A 16,340-nucleotide genomic window follows, 5' to 3' on the forward strand; every position below is an offset into this window, starting at 1 on the left:
CCCAATCGCAATGACTTAACACAGTTCATTTAATCTTTCCCTCATGTGCCATTCCTATGTGGTTTTGGTTTTGTGGTAGTTCTGGGAGTAAGAAGTGGAGGGTGTGTGTGTGTGTAGGTTTGGAAGCCTGTTTATCACATAGAACCTAAGATTCTTAGTCATGTGTTTTTCATCTTCTGAAGTCTCATCCTCTCATCATTAAACTGGTAGAGGGAACAAGATGAGCCTGTTAGGATGTGTTCAACAATCCCACGCCTCTTGTTCAGCATTTAGTCACATGTCCCACCTCACTGCACGGGAAGCTGGGAAATGTAGTTCAGACTGTGTCCAGGAGGACAAAGAAATGGAGGAGCTTGGTGAACATAGAACAGACTCAGCCACAGCATGTTTCTTTGATGACTCTGGATATTAATTTGGTTCTCTTTTAAACAATAGTCTTGGTTAGTTAAAGAACTGTGGAGTAATAGCACTAACAATAACACAGCAACAACCAGAAGGGTTGATGCAGGGGGTTACAATGGGTGTCAGCATAGGGCCCGTGGTGAGGATGGCACAGGACTGGGCAGGGTTTCATTCTGTTGTGCATAGGGTTGCTATGGGTTGGAACCAACCTGATGGCGCCGAACAACAATGGCACTGAGTAGGATAGTGAGCACTTCTCCACGCACCCCTGAGAAACCAGAGACCAGCATGAAAGATGTTCCTGGTAGAGAAAAGCACATGGACCGCAGTGAAGATGACTAGGTTCAAAGGAGAAATTGAAAGCCAATTCAGATAGGAAGAAGGCTAAAGGAGGGTTTTAAGTAGAACCTCAAGGGCAAGTGCTTTCTTTGGCTCTCTCCCTTTCATTTCCATCGCTTGCTAAGGAGAAGACACAGTTTTTGGTTAATGAACCGGGGGCCTCTATGCCATGATTACTTCCTGGAGGGTGGTTTGGGTTTCTCTTTTCAAGTAGCTGGCACTTGAATGAAGTTTTAGGACTGGTAGGTAATGCCCACATGGAAGCATTTTGAAGTCCATTTCAGAGACTGAGCCAAGTGTCACAAATGAGGTAAAGATAGGAAAGCTCATGAACCTCGTGCTAAACAGGGTTCTATAGGAAACAAAACCAGGACACTTATGATACACATATGGATATAGATAGATAGATAGATAGATAGGTATATACAGCACAAAGGAATATAACAGCTAATTAGTCCACACAGCAGTACAGATGGCTCAGTTCAACTCATTGCCAGGGAACAATTGATACAATGGAAGTCCTTCAAGTCAGGAGAGCTGTTGGGTCCAGGGTGAAGGAAGCAGACAGCTGAGTCTTCCCTAGCGCCATGCAGGCAGTCTGGCCACAGGCAGCAAGCAGCAGGGCATGTCACCAACCGTCAGCAGCTCAGGAGCTTAGCGAAGCAGGCCCAGATGGAATATTGAACTCAAGCAGTGCAAGATGACAGGATCCACCAGCCTCAAGCTCAAGTGATGTATACACCAGCAGTGTGGCAAAACAGGTCTTGAAGAAACCTCAAGCTCTGGCGACATGATCCACGGGTTAGCTGTCCCACAGGTAGTATAGCCCACAAGTTGAGGCAGAGAACTAGCTAAAGTAGCCACATGCTGGTCTGATCACCAGAGAGCAAGAGAGAGAGGGTGGACCTTGCCGAGCCATTTATCTCTTTGCCCTCCAATTAAACTGTGACCTTATTAATCCCACATGTTGCTATTGGCCAGGTTGGCACAATAAACCTACCTATCACAAACCTCAAATACTTAAACATCGTTATTTAAGCACACGTTCTGTTTGTTTAGCTAGGAGACAAATGGGCAGGACTTGTGGAGAAAATGGATTATGAATGAAGGGAAAGCCTGGACAGAAGGGCGGGTGCTGGAGGGGAAGGAAGGCTGTGCCCCAATCCCCATGGGGCATGGAGGCCCATCAACTCAGCCAAACAAGGGCTCTGGAGACACATCCCAGATCCCTGCGGGGGGCCACTGTGGGTGAGTAGGTCTGCAAAGCGGGAATACAATAGGCTGTCCGATTATGGGAGTGGCCCCAGGAAAACTTTCAGAAGCAAGGATTCTGGGGAGTGTCCCTGTGTAGGGATATTAAAGAGTTTGTTGTATTTAGAGGCATCACATATTATACAGTGTCCCAACAGCAGGGAGCAGGCGCTTTAAGGGACAAGATTTGTTTTTGTTTTGTTTTTAATAAATCATGTCATTGGGGACTCTTACAGCTCTTATAACAATCCACACATCAATGGTATCAAGCACATTTGCACATACGTATGTTGCCATCATCCTTTTCAAAACATTTTCTTTCTACTTGAGCCCTTGGTATCAGCTCCTCTTTTTTCCCCTCCCTCCCCCACCGTCCCACCCTTATGAACCCTTGATAGATTAGAGATTATTATTATTTTCATATCTTACATCATCCACTGTCTCCCTTCACCCATGTTTCTGTTGTTCATCCCCCTGGGGGTGGTGTTATATGTCAATCCTTGCAATCAGTTCCCCTTTTCTCTTCTGTCTCCTCCCTTCTCCCCTTTACTCTTATGGTATCACTACTCCCATTACTGTTCCTGGGGGCTTTATCTGTCCTGGATTCCATGTGTTGAGGGCTCTTATCTGTACCAGTGTACATGCTGTGGTCTAGCTGGATTTGTAAGGTAGAACTGGGGTCAAGATAGTTGGGGAGGGGAGAAGCATAAAAGAACTAGAGGGGTATTGTGTGCTTCGTTGGTGCTATACTGCATCCTGCCCGACTTGTCCCTTCCTTATGACACTTACGTGAGAGGATGTCTAATTGTCTACATATGGGCTTTGGGGCTCCACTGCAACCCACATCATTTGCATTGTTATGATTGTTTTGGGTCTTCTGATGCCTGATACCTGATTCTGTCAACACCTCATGATCACCCAGTCTGGTGTGCTTCTTCCATGTGTACTTTGTTGTTTCCCTGCTAGATGGCCACTTGTTTAACTTCAAGCCTTTAAGATCCCAGACACTATATCTTGTAATAGCTGGGCACCATCAGCTTCCTTCACCACATTTGCTTATGCACCCGCTTTGTCTTCAGCGATCATGAGGGGCATCATTCTTGCTACTGTTCAGAACCAGGTGCTTGGACACTATCGAGAAGCTCTTGTTCCCTATTCTTTGCTCCTCTCTGCCCTTCAGTTCCATTCCCTCACTATAGGTGGTGGTGTCTCCATCGGGTAGAAAGGAAGCCTGTTTGCTGTCTCATGTCTTACGTCTTAAACTTCTATCTTAGGAGGCACTCGCTCTTATTCAAGTTCAATATTGAAGAGTCTTAGGGAAGGATTTTGAGCACACCTGATTCCATCAACCACTGTCAAGGGGAAGGTCCATTGTTATGAATGATGCTGTCTAAACAGGGATTCATTTTCTTATCCACTGCCCCTCATAGTAGTGAGTACTCATCTGACTTGCAGCCAGCTTCCCGCTTTATACCTTTATAACCCGTCTACATAACTTGCCACCAGGTTAATGCACAGAAAATCAATTGGTGAGTTGTCAGTTCACCAACACACTTATTTAAAAAATAAGATAAAAATAGAAGTACCAAAGAGTATTGGAGAGATGACGATAGTTGATCAAAATGAGAAACCCGACTTGAATGCTTAAAAGCTGTCATTGCACTTTGGCCTCGATCTGGTTTTCAGTATTTTCTGTGGTGTTTTTTTTTTTCTATATTGGGTTTACCTCTGATGTATTTTGTCACTGTGGGTAGCCTTCTTTGTATCTTTGTTACGTGTTTTTCTGTTTTTTGGTATATGAAACCCAGGATGGACGAACCTTTAGAGACACCAAGTAGAATAAGGGTTCCTTGTGGGGGAAAATGCTAGCCCCCCACAACTAATTGTGGGTTCGATAGGCACAATTGTATGGTTAATATATATAAAGATTATAGTAAAGTCCTAGAGAGCATGAGATAAAAGAGAGATTGAAATAATGAAGTCAGACACATTTCATGGTAGCATGCTCACCTCAGCCTCGCTTGGTGGTCCACATGGAGAGAGGGGGAGGGGAAGGAGGACAAGGGGAAAGGGAACAGGGGAGCGAGGATGGGAGAGGAGAGGGAGAACTGACAAGAGGCCAAATGAGGAGCCTGAGAGAGAGCTCTTTATTGCTAACCCAGGCCTATATACCCTTGGGGGGCATGCAAGCCCCCTAATTACAGATAAAGACATACGTCACAGGAAGGGGTTACACTATAGGTTATACAGCAAAGAGAGGGGGACAATCTAGGGATATACATGCAATAGGAAGAGGAAGGACTGGGGATACACATGTGACAAGATGGGCGGATCCTAGGTTCAGGATGGCGGCCTAACTTTGGATGTCACTGAGCCAGTTTGACCTGTTCTCTGGGTCTCCATAGAAATCATTATCAGTAGGGTGTAAACCTCACCTACATGGACCAAACTAATGGCTGCAAGCCTTCAGGGAGAAGTATCACATTGTCCTTAACAGTAGGGAGCGGGGACCTACATGTGATGGGGGAGTTCAAGAAGGAGGAAATGTTTTGAAGCTGATTGTGGTAACCATTATACAGTACTGCTTGATGTGATTGAACTGTGGAATGGTATGATGTTTGGATTGGCACCTAATAAAATGTTGTTGTTTTTTTCGTGGGGGGGGGGGACCAAAACTCCTTCCAAATAAAATAAACAAAAAAACCAGGTAGTGCTACCAGGAGGTGCCTCTGGGTTTTGAGCCTCTCCACTCCTCAGTTCTTGTTCCTCTGGCAAGAAAGATTTCAGGCGAGGGACAAAATTCAGACCCCAGAGTCAGAGAAAAGGTTTGGACAGAGAGAGCGCGAGTTCACTAAGAGGGAGACTGAGACTGCAAAGGGCTCTGAGCCTTTCAGGCTGTTCACGGTGGGGCGGCTCCCTTGAGTGGCGTTCCTGGTCCTTTGTTCTTGGCTAGTTTTCTCCGCATACGTGCACCCCTGCACCCCAGACTTTAAGAGTCTATTCAGTCATTGTGGGGGGTAATGTGAACAGCCTACCTTTTCCCACTGAGTTAGTTAATTGTGCCAACCTGGCCGATAATCACATGTGGGGCTAATTGAAAGGCGGAGGGATAAATGGGTGGTGAGCCTCGCCTTTCTAGTTCTCGGGTCTCTTGTTTTGTGATGGTTGCACCGGGTGCAGCTGCCTTAGCAGTTCCCTGCTTCAGCTTGCAAGATTGACTTCTTATAAGACATCCCCAAGGAGAAGCCGCATGGACCTATCCCGATGCAGCCCTGGGTGCTGGAGCAGCCGTGTGGAGACCCCTGCTAGTACTGAGATGCTTATTCGTTCACTGACTCAGCTTTCCTCCTGCAGTCGGCATCATTGCCTCTGTTTTGTGAGGTGGAGGACTTTGTGGACTGGTGTTGGCTTAATGGGTTAATGTTGGACTTGTGGGCTTGGGCAGCATTGGGTTGGGATGTTTTCATGATGCACATTTTCTTTACATAAAACTCTCTTATACATGAGTTGCTGTGGATTTGTTTCTCCAAAGTACCCAGATGAATACACCCACCCAGCCTTTCCACCATCTGCGGTCTCCTCCATGGATGAGGAAGTGTGTCTTCTCTGCCCTTCACCTTCCTTAGTGCAGCGGAGGTGAGCGGGGAAACAGGCTTTTATCGCACCTTTTATTAGGATTCCTGCCATCGTCACCTCTCCTCCCTTTGCCCGTTTCTGTCTGCTAACAGTGGTTTGGAGGTGCTGGGCTAACAGTGGTTTGGATGTGCTGGGGTAACAGTGGCTTGGAGGTGCTGTGGTAACCGTGGTTTGGATGTGCTGGGCTAACAGTGGTTTGGAGGTGCTGGGCTAACAGTGGTTTGGATGTGCTGGGGTAACAGTGGCTTGGAGGTGCTGGGGTAACAGTGGCTTGGAGGTGCTGGGGTAACAGTGGTTTGGAGGTGCTGGGGTAACAGTGGCTTGGAGGTGCTAGGGTAACAGGGGTTTGGAGGTGCTGGGGTAACCGTGGCTTGGAGGTGCTGGGGTAACAGGGGTTTGGAGGTGCTGGGGTAACCATGGCTTGGAGGTGCTGGGGTTTCCTCTGTCTTCATAGCCACCATCAGCAGCTCTCTGTGGATCCAGACTCAGGCAACCCTACGTGTGTGTCTCTGTAGCGGGATCTTAAGGTGGCTTCATTTTGGCTCCCTGCTGTCAAAGCCAGAGGCTGCAGAACAGAGAGAAGAGAAGATGAGGCCCAGTGGAGAGGCCCAGAGGAAAGGGGGAGGTCGGATGTGGGTGGGTGGGTGGGGAGGGGGAAGACCAGGATATATGAATATATTCATAAGAACATTCATTAGATGATAGCCTTAAGACGAACATATTGAATAAAATTAATTCATTCAAAAATAGAACCAGGAAGAATACTCTTGAATCTGAAGAATGAATAACTATACATTTTTCTCATGACTAATCATAGGTTAATGATGAAAATATCTGTAAGACTCTTCAGGCCCAAGAGAATCTTATTAATGTATTCTCCTGCCCTTTGCCCCTCAAGTCTTGCCAACTGCTCTTTTTCAATTCTTTAACCTAAACCCTCAAGGCAGCCTTCAGCTCTGTGCCCCAGAAGTGGCTTTTGGTGTGAATTTAGCCATCTGCACATCTTCTTTCCATGGTGACCCTTGGTTGGTCCTCGCCCCCCCCCACCGCCTCCCCCCGCTATTTGCAAGTCAGGTGGAGGCCTGTGTAAGTGCATTAATGGGACCACTGTGTCCTTCTTAAACTTGCCCTCTGCACCACTAGTAACAACCATCGTCACTGTGATTGTGATTGCTGCAGCTGCTCGGACAAGTCCAGGGGCTGCTGGTCTCTCGAAGTGCAGCAGAGAAAGGACAGGCAGGAAGCAGAGTTTATTTGGAAAGGATAGAGAAGCACCTGACCCAGCAGGTGGGAACTCGAGGGAGTTACTGCTGGATGAACTGTGTCTACGGAATTTTATCAGGTGTGGGCTTCTTGGCCTGTCCGTATCTCCAGGTTACGAACGGACCAATCCCAGGTCTGGTCCTCTTTTTCAGGTCCAATGGTAAACCTGGTCATGCTCTGCCCATGCCTGGGTCTTGCCTGGGCCGGGACAGGGGAGTGAGCATGCAATGAACAGCAAACAGTCTTGGGTTTGATGACCTTGATGGGGAGGACCAGCCTAGGGGTCTGAGCTGATACCCACAGGCTGAAGATTTAAATTATCTTGGGCTGTTGAGGCCCCCCTCTCCCTCACACTGTTTGGGGGCTCTCTATCTCCCAGGTCTCATTATCATTACTGATGTTGTTGAAATATGCATTAGTGTTTGCTAAGGGTTGAACTGTGCCCTCCTCATCCCCCATCCCAAAGGTATTACAATCCTAACCCCCAAAGCCCTCCTGTGACCATGGCCTTGTCAGTACCAGGGTCTTTGACAATGTCATCAGTTCGGTGAGGAGTCAGTCCTTCACTTGAGTGGCACCAGCAGTTAGATGCTTGGCCATTACCTGGAAGGTTGGCAGTTCAAGCCCACCCAGACCAGAGACACCTTGGCAGACAGGCCTGGTGATCCGCTTCGGGAGGGAAACAGTCTTGGGAACCGCCCTGGCCCGGAACCACCCTACCTTGCACACCTGGGGTCACCATGAGCCGGAATCACCTGGACCAGCTCACAGCGACATCCAGTGAGTGACTCGGAGGTGACACTGGAGGGAAGTGGTCCTCTCTCATCTGAGCGGGGTCTCCGTTCCAGAGGCGAGGAGTGGCAGAGGGCCCTGTGAAGATGTACCACAAGCCGAAAAGCACGAGCAGCTACCAGAGCAGGGAGAGGAAGGAGGAAGGACCTTTCCCTTTCCCTTGAGGCTGTGCCCATACCCTGAACCGGTCCCCAGCCCCCAGAACCCCGAGACAATAAGGATGTTTCTGGTGTTTCAAGTCCTCCCAACTTCATGGCACTTTGTTTCTGCAGCGCTAGGAAGCCAGTCGATTTTCTCAGTCACCACCTCCCTGTGAGGTCACTCAGGACTCGCAACCTGCTGAGGCCCTCGCCCCCTTCCCACGTGACTTGGCAGCCCAATAAAAACCAAACTCACTGCCATCCAGTTGATGCTGACTCATAGCGCCCCTGTAGGACAGCGTAGAACTGCCCCTGTGGCTTTCTGAGATGGTAACTCTTTATGGGAATAGAAAGCCTCATCTGCAGGTGGTTTTGAACTGCTGACCTTGTGGTTGGCAGCCCAGTGTGTAACCACTGCACCGAGGCTGTCTTACTCTATCCTAGGGTCACTGGGAGTGGAAATCCCTCTCAACAGCCAAGAGGAATGAGATCAATGTTCAGATATTGGAAAGGGCCACCATGCAGTTGATTTATTTTTTCCAACAAGGCCTGTGGGGATGCAGTCATTAGCCCAGAGGCAGGCAGGTGCCACTCGTGGAATCAACCTGGGAACCATGTTTGCAACCATGCAGCTGGATCACGTCTCCAGACCCCCGCAGGGACAGCAAGCTGAGTCCCCCCGGGTCTACAGGCCTCCCAACTGCCTGCTGACACTGTGAGCTACAGGTTCATGGACCCGTCCAAGCCTGACCCCTCTTCTAACCTCTCGGGGATGCCCAAGCCGAGGACCACTGACGAGTCTCTCTCTCTCCACTCAAAGTCCACGAGGAGCGAAACGGAGGTGGTGAAGAGACACGGGCCACATCCTTCCCTTCTCCTGTCAAGTCAAGCCGTCCAGGAATCAAAGGGAGGAAAAGTCGAGGTAGAATTTCTAAGGCTGAGAGTCGATGTCAGTCTGCCTCCAGGGAAAGCGTTCTTCCCTGGCTCGGCTGGGCTGGCTGGAATCAACACCCGCTGCTCGGCTGGCTCGTGCTCCCAGCCAGCGTCGGCTCATTCCGAAAGCTGTCAAGTCCTCTTTGTCTAGATGTAATTTAGCCAGACGTTGCAGGATGCTGTGGGGAGGGAGGCTCTACCTCGTCCTCCAGCTCATCCTGGGGGGAATTAGGGAAAGAGATACAACCTAAGAGAAAGACCACGCACTGAACACACTGAGAGCTGGGGGCAGAAGAGGCAAGATTAGAGGTGCCCAGAGGGGGAGAGGGGTGTGTGTGTGTGTGTGTGTGTAGAGGGTGTGTGTGTGTGTGTAGAGGGTGTGTGTGTGTGTGTGTAGAGGGTGTGTGTGTATCTGTAATCCTATTACCCATTTCTCCCTCCCTTCCTCTCTTGCAACAAGGCTTGGCTGGGAACGCTCAGGTGACAGTGGTGGGTCTTACTTCTGGGTCTTATCATGGGATGGGTTGGAAGGGGGCTTCTCTGGTCCGGGAACCCCATGCTTCTGGCTGGGGAGTGGTGAGAACTGGATCTCAGGATGGGAACTGCGTGCTGAGGATGGCAGAGGCCCCCCAGCCATGGGCACCTGCCAACAGGCTGTTTCACAAAGGAAAAGGACCTTTTCTGTTTTGAACCTCTGAGAAAAGCAGCCCCACCTGTCCTGTTGCTGTCCTGTGGGCTGGCTGTTGGTATGTCAAAGAACGGCAGGTTCATCCACAGTGGGCGGACGGGTTTCAGTGGGACTTCTTGGAAGAAAGTCTTGGTGGTCTGTTTCTGAAAATTAGCCAAGGAAACCCTGATGGATCACAGTGGATCTCTGTTCCACTCCCTGCTTTGGTCAGGCCATTGGGAAGGATCCAGGGTCACCATATACAGTGAAGTGGAGGCCAGCGAGGGCAGGGGAGGCCCTCAGAGAGATGAGTTAGCACAGGAGCGATCCAAGGGGCACAGACATGCTGGGGATGGTGAGGTGGCGCAGGCCTGGGCAGCATGGGCTCTGTTGTCACCATAAGTTAGGATTGGCTTGAGGGCAACTAACAAGAACAACAAAAATAGCCGGAAAGCCGCTCAGCTGGGACTCAGACTCAACCACTGCTCCGCCACTAAGAGAGAGACGCTGCCCAGTCAATTGGCCCTTTCCCCCCTTGCTGGAAATGCCACCTTTATGGTAGGCAGAGTTAGAAGCCATGCATTAGAAACACTTGTTGTCGAGCGGATGGCTCCTAAAAGCACAGTACTGAATGAAGAAATGAGTATCCCAAACAAGATGGATAGCACAATAACATTTATGCAAACGAAGCCGCTCGCTAAACGGCACTACTTTATTTCAAGCCTGTACAGAGATGAAGTCGGTACCGTGAGTGCCCAAGGAGGGGGCGGAGGTGGGGGAGGAAGAGGAAACACAGCACAGACAGAGAGGGGTTTTGCCCAGCGCGCGCGCGCGCACACACACAGCAAGTACATGCCAGGCTGTGGAGAGCAGAAAGGATGAACCAGGCAGGGGTTCAAGTAATAGAGACATTTGAGTGACCAAACTGCTGCCTGTGATCTGTGACGCGAGTGGGGGACAAAGACCAGGATGACGTAGGGGCCAACCCAACAGCAGAGATTCAGGTCTTCTCGGGGCCTGGCTTGTGGCCCGAGCTCATGCCAGGGACTTCCTGCAATGACCCTGCTTGTGTCTGCTCAGAGGCCAGAGGGCATGGGGTCCTCACCTGCGTCCGACTTTTCAAACTGTGCAGTGCACACACACCAGCTTCTGACTCCGGAAACCTACCATGGGACCCGAGGGCTGCTTTCTAAGCACACCCAGGTGATGGGGAGGCTGCTGGTCCTTGGACCCCCTCTGTGTGGTGGGACCCTGGGATATTTAGAGCCAATTCTGGTCGGCTGGTAAATAGGATTGGGGAAGAAAAATGCAAGGCCGAAATGGAAGCAAGCTCTTGGGCGCTAACATTTTCCCAGGCTGTCAGCTGCTCCTAACAGTTTATGACCGGACAGTTCCCAGGAAGACCCTTCACCACCTTGTGTTCCGTTCGACTTTGGTTGTTATTGTTATTCAGGACGGTCCCTGCGTGAACACATCTGGAGGAAGTCTCGGGCTGTGTTCCTGTGGACTGATGTAGAAACCCTGCTACTCACCCCCGCCCCCCCACCATCCATTGCATTTTATGCCCATGGAGCTTGTGAAAAGGGAGAGCAGGGGACCAGCTATTGACAATGTTTCCTGTCTCTCATGCAAAGCATTATGGTAAGCAGCAAGCCTTCCCAAGTCAGAAAACACCCGGAGTGTCTGAGTCATGGTCTTGATTGGATTTGGTGAGTCACTGGGATCGAACAGAACCAACCTAACTGACCTCTGAAGACTCTCCTCTCAGTGCCTGGAGCTCTGGGGGGAAACATTGCTCAGGGCACACAACTCACACGGACCAGTTGGTTTCTCTCGGTGATTCTCCTCTGTGAATTTCAAATCCAAGGGCCTGTAGTTCTTTCCTGGCTGTGTAGGAAGCCTGGAGCCGAGGAGAGAGGAGCTAAAGGTGGAGGCAGTCAGGGATATCCAGGGGCATCAGATAGAAAGGGAGTCTGTGCGGCTGGGTTCTCCAGTGATGCGCGTATGTTTATAGAAAGAGATTTGTATCAAGAAATGGCTCACACAGTTGTAGAAGGGGCTCAGTCCGTCTGGTTCAAGTCCATGGGTCAGATGTCTGTTGAAGCTTCTCCAGCCACGTGGAGCTGCGGAGGCTGAGGAGCAGGAAGAAGCTGGATTCCCTCGGGCTGGCGGATGCTGAACGGAATGAATCTGAGATCAGCAGTCCGCTCTGGGGATCAGCAGGTGATGTACCAGGAGGTCAATTAACTTCCAGGCTGCTGTCCTGGACTTCTTGTGTGTGTGCTGGTGCCCCTGTGTGCACACATATGCATGCACAAGTATGATGCCCTCATCCACCCTGGAGACCGTTTTAGGTCATCACTCAAAGTGGAGAGAGGGGCTGCTTGCAGTCGATAATGGCCCGGAATGCATGCAGATGTGGCCAGCAAACGAGCCCAGGTCTGGACGTAGCACTGCACATTGTCAGGGGGTGTACATTAACCGGAGCCCAAATGAGGGGCGCCTGCCGGGTCACAGTCCCCATCTGACTGTGGCTGCAAAGAGCCCTTCACCGCTAACTATCCTGATGTAGATGCCAGGTGATTTTTATCATGCACAAAAGGCTATTTCTAGTTAATGATGAAGGAGGGTTGGATGCAAAATAGAAGCGCAAAATTGCCTGGCCTTTGGGAGGGAATGGACGAGAAACGGCTTTCAAGTGTTTTGTTTTGGTCTCCAGGTTTATTTAGTTTTTTTAACGAGCTGTTTACATATAGTTCCCCTTCCCTTACATATAGTTCCCCTTCCCATAGACAAGGCGGAGATGTGGGGTCCAGTTGGTGAATGCCTGCCTGGGGACTGAAAGTTAACAAAAAGAATGAAGTGCTGAATTGGACAGGTTGGGCGAGCATTGCATCTTGTAGGGTGTCTTTGCACAGAGGGCAGGGTCCACAGAGAACGTACCTTGGGTGGCGCTAAGATCTCTAGAAGAAATACAGTGAGGTAAGCAGGTGGTACCAGGGGACCCCAGATAAGCCAAGAGCAGGAAGGGGGCTGCTCTAGAAACTTCAGGGACCCCGGAAAACACAACCAGTCCTTCCCCTTCCCTCTGAAGTATCGCATCAAAAGCCAGCCACACTCTCTCCTTTGTCTCAAGACCAGCAGAAATGAATGGTGCAGCGCTGCCCTTCCTGAACAGTTTGATCAAGGATTCTACAGACGTGTTCCAATCAAAAGGGTGGGAAATGAAGAACAGAATTTTTTTTTAACATTTTATTAGGGGCTCATACAACTGTTATCCCACTCCATACACACTTCAATTGTGTACAGCGCATTTGTACATCGTTTCTCAAAACATTTTCTCTCCACTTAAACCCCCAACATTAGGTCCTCATTTTTCCCCTCCCTCCCCCGCTCCCCCCTCCCGAATGAGCCCTTGATAGTTTATAAATGGGTATTTTGTCATTTCTTGCCCTGTTCGACATCTCCCTTCACCCACTTTTCGGTTGTCTGTCCCCCAGGGAGGAGGTCACACACAGTTCCATGTAATCAGTTCACTCTTTCCTACCCATTCTCCCTTTACCCTCCCTGTTTTGCCACTCACACCACTGGTCCTATAGGGCTCATCCGTCCTGGATTCCCTGTATTTTCAGTTCCCATCTGTACCAGTGTACATCCTCAGGTCTAGCCAGACTTGCAGAAGAACAGATGTTTAAGGTCTCCAGAAATCCAGACTTTCTGGAGCTCTTGGGGGCTGGAGAACCCTCTGAAATGATTGCCCCAGGATGATCTTTCAAATGGAAACCAGAGAGCTCTCCCGAAATCTTCTTAAAACAAAGCAATAGTTTAGCTTAACTAGTAAAGAATATTTGCCTGGAGCGCTTTGCTCTTTTTTTTTTTTCTGGAAAGGCTTTATTATTGGGGGTGGGGGGGTGACGATGACATGGCACTCAGTCCTTCTTGGCAGCAGCCTTCCTCATGGCTGCAAGCACGTTGCTTAGCTCCTCTCTCTTCCTCTTAGCCCGGATGTGTGTGCCCACCCGCTTCTTGATGAACTTAAGTGCCCGCTTGTCCTCGGAGACCTTGAGCAGCTCCATGGCCCTTTGCTCGTAGGGAGCAAAGCCACCCACCTCCCGGATCATGTCCCACATGAACTTGGTGTGCTTGGTGAGGCGCCCGCGGCGGCGGCTGTGCCTCGGCTTGCTCACGTTCTTGGTCACCTTGTGGCCCTTGTCAAGGCCCACGGCCATAGGGTAGCGCACAGCCATGGCTGCTACTCTTCGATGGCTGCCGCGGCGGAAGGCGCGCTTTGCTCTTTTAAGCTCTCTCTATGGGACCAATTTGACAGCAGCACAGGGGGAGAATTGACGGGAACCTTCGTGAGTTGGTGCTTAGGGGACTCAGAGAAGGACCATGCGGACGGTTGCACACCTCGAAGACTCTCCTCATCGTCACCGAGTTGTCCGTGTGGAAATGGTTGGAATAGTGTACGTTTTGCTCTGTGTAGTCTCAGCAGCAACAGCCATGGGAGAAATCAAGCCATCTCAGAAGCAGACACCACCAGCATTGTGCATATGTCCTTGAGGTTACTGGGAAAGACACACTTTTCAAAGATCATAGAGGAGGAGAGGCAGTAGTGTCATGAAGCTCCATCAACCAGGTACCTCCCTGCAGGGACACCAGGCCTCCCTAGGAGGCCCCCACCCCTACCCCCACCCTGCCAGCCCTGGAAGCAATGCTGCAGCAGCACGCGGCTGGGAGGACGGAGGCGACTGCCTGACACAAAGCTTCTGCCCTCAGAACGTCCATGATTGCAGAGACATAATGAACATTCATTGCTCATCCATTTCCTGCTCCCTGAGCCAGCCCCTAACTCGTGGAGACTTATAATGGGTCCGACATTGTTTGGTGTGTTTTGTACAAAGGTAGGAAGGAGGGTGCCTTAGAGAAGCATGAGGGATGCTGATCTGGTTGGGTAAAAAATGGTCAGGATGCTTTACAGAGAATATGAACTATAAATGTGAACACAGTTTAATTTGCCAATGCAATGATTAAATTCCCCAGCGCCCGTGGGGCATCTCCTGTTGCCAGCACATGCTGGGGATCTTAGCAAGGCTCACACCTCGCCGTGAGCTGCCTGTGTGGTTTTCTCGCTCACGAATGGCTTTTTTCAAAAACATTACTGTCTTTTTTTTTTTTTTTGGCTCTGATTCTGCTACAATAGCTGGCTCTGCGCTTTGTGTACTCAATATATTCTTTTTAAATAAAGGGAGGCAGTTAGACGGAAAGACAGCAAATTCTTACCACAAGGGCTGTTTTCTGAAATAACATTCAGCTGGGAGAGGCGGGAATTGCTCTCCAGATAGCTCTCCTGCCACGAGGCAGAGCCGTAGGCAGCGCCTGCGGGGCATCTAAGAGCAGCCTCTGGGACTCTGTGTCTGTCAGGTACTAGTGACTCTCCCACCTGTTACCTCTGCTGTCTTCTCAGCAGCCTCCATTGGACGGCCATTATGTGCATAAACTGTGTATTTTCCAAACCAGAGGATTTTCAGGGGGTTGGCAGATAAGGAATGATGTAATTATCCTTCAAGAGGTGATCTGATGTGATCAGCCAATCATCTGTGAGGGGAATTTTCTTTGGGGTGTGATCTGCACCACACACACACACACACACACACACACACACACACACACACATTTCAGGTTGTGTCCCGCATCCAATATATGTATGCATATATGTACAGTGAACCCTCGCCACTTCGCGCTTCGACTTCCGCGGCTTCGCTCTATTGCGGTTTTTGCGTAACAGCGCATGCTCTGTCATTACTGCCACTGATTGGCTCATACTGTACACGCTTGATGCCATAAATAATATAATAAATAATAAATGATAATTGTAACGTCCAAAATGTTTTACTGTATTTTCCCATTTTCGTTTAATAAATTGGGTATTACGAGTGTAATGGTGACTAAAGGGTGTTTTCTTATGTCCTCTATGCTCTAACTACGAAAATATTTGATTTACAAATAAGGAATCCTACTTCGTGGAATTTCATTTATCACGGTAGGGTCTAGAACCGATTAACCACAATAAATGAGGGTTCACTGTATATGTTTGTGCATGTGTATATGTATATATATTTAGATGTATATGGACATATATGAGCACTGGTGGTATAGTGGGTTATGTGTTGGACTGCTAATCACAAGGTCAGCAGTTCATGTGCCATGGGAGAAAGATGAGGCTTTCTATTCTGGTAAAGATGTACAGTCTTGGAAACCCACAGGGGCAGGTCTCCCATGTCCCCTAGAGTCCCTGTGAGTGGGAATGGCCCCGAGGGCAGTGAGTTTTATATGTATGTGTCCATATGTGTGTTTGGGAAAGAGCTCCTTTGTTAGTTCTGGATCCTGCACCAGGCCTGGTATCATCTGACCTCCAATTCTAGGGATTCGTCAGTCTCTGCACCCTGTGAGCCAGCAGCCTGCTGTTTTGGCTGTGGATCATAGATTCATCAGTTTGGGGAGCTTTCTGAGTCAGGAGAAGGCTCAATTTTGGCCTACAGACTCAAGACTTGCCAGCCTCTACAATCACATGAGCCATTTCCTTGACATAAATCTCTCTCTCCATCTGCCTCACTGGTTTGGCTCATCTAGAGGACCCGGCCCAAGACATCCAGGATAAGGCATTTCCCTAAAAGCTCGCACTTCGTAATGGCAGAGCACTGACTCAAGCCCAAGCGCTTGGCTAAAGGCTTTGTGACCTCGTCTCTCCTCCCTGTGACAATCGCTTTGGGCTCACCTGACCATTTTCTTTTTGCTTCAAGCCTCACCTTTCCTCACTTGAGGTTTGCCCTCCTAGGAAGGGGTGAGAGGACAGCCCGAGAAAGGCAATGTTTCCTAAACACACCCACGCCAGAGGCCGCCGGTGCTCCCATTTC

General features: G+C 49.6%; 1 protein-coding gene across 1 annotated transcript; it reads right to left on the bottom strand.

Moving 5' to 3' along the window:
• Window positions 1-13,318: 13,318 nt before the first annotated feature.
• On the bottom strand, window positions 13,319-13,689 carry LOC101663280 (60S ribosomal protein L36-like). Its single transcript, XM_045291617.1, has one exon. The coding sequence runs from the start codon at window positions 13,668-13,670 to the stop codon at window positions 13,353-13,355; it is 318 nt and encodes a 105-aa protein (XP_045147552.1). The 5' UTR covers window positions 13,671-13,689; the 3' UTR covers window positions 13,319-13,352.
• Window positions 13,690-16,340: the final 2,651 nt, after the last annotated feature.

This window comes from Echinops telfairi, unplaced genomic scaffold, assembly GCF_000313985.2.
Source record: "Echinops telfairi isolate 266 unplaced genomic scaffold, ASM31398v2 ScPeMD7_70;HRSCAF=299, whole genome shotgun sequence".
In the NCBI taxonomy this organism is placed as follows: Eukaryota; Metazoa; Chordata; class Mammalia; order Afrosoricida; family Tenrecidae; genus Echinops; species Echinops telfairi.

Bases quoted from the DNA above. Each gene is read 5' to 3' on its own strand.
- LOC101663280 (XM_045291617.1), bottom strand. From the start codon at position 13,670: ATGGCTGTGCGCTACCCTATGGCCGTGGGCCTTGACAAGGGCCACAAG.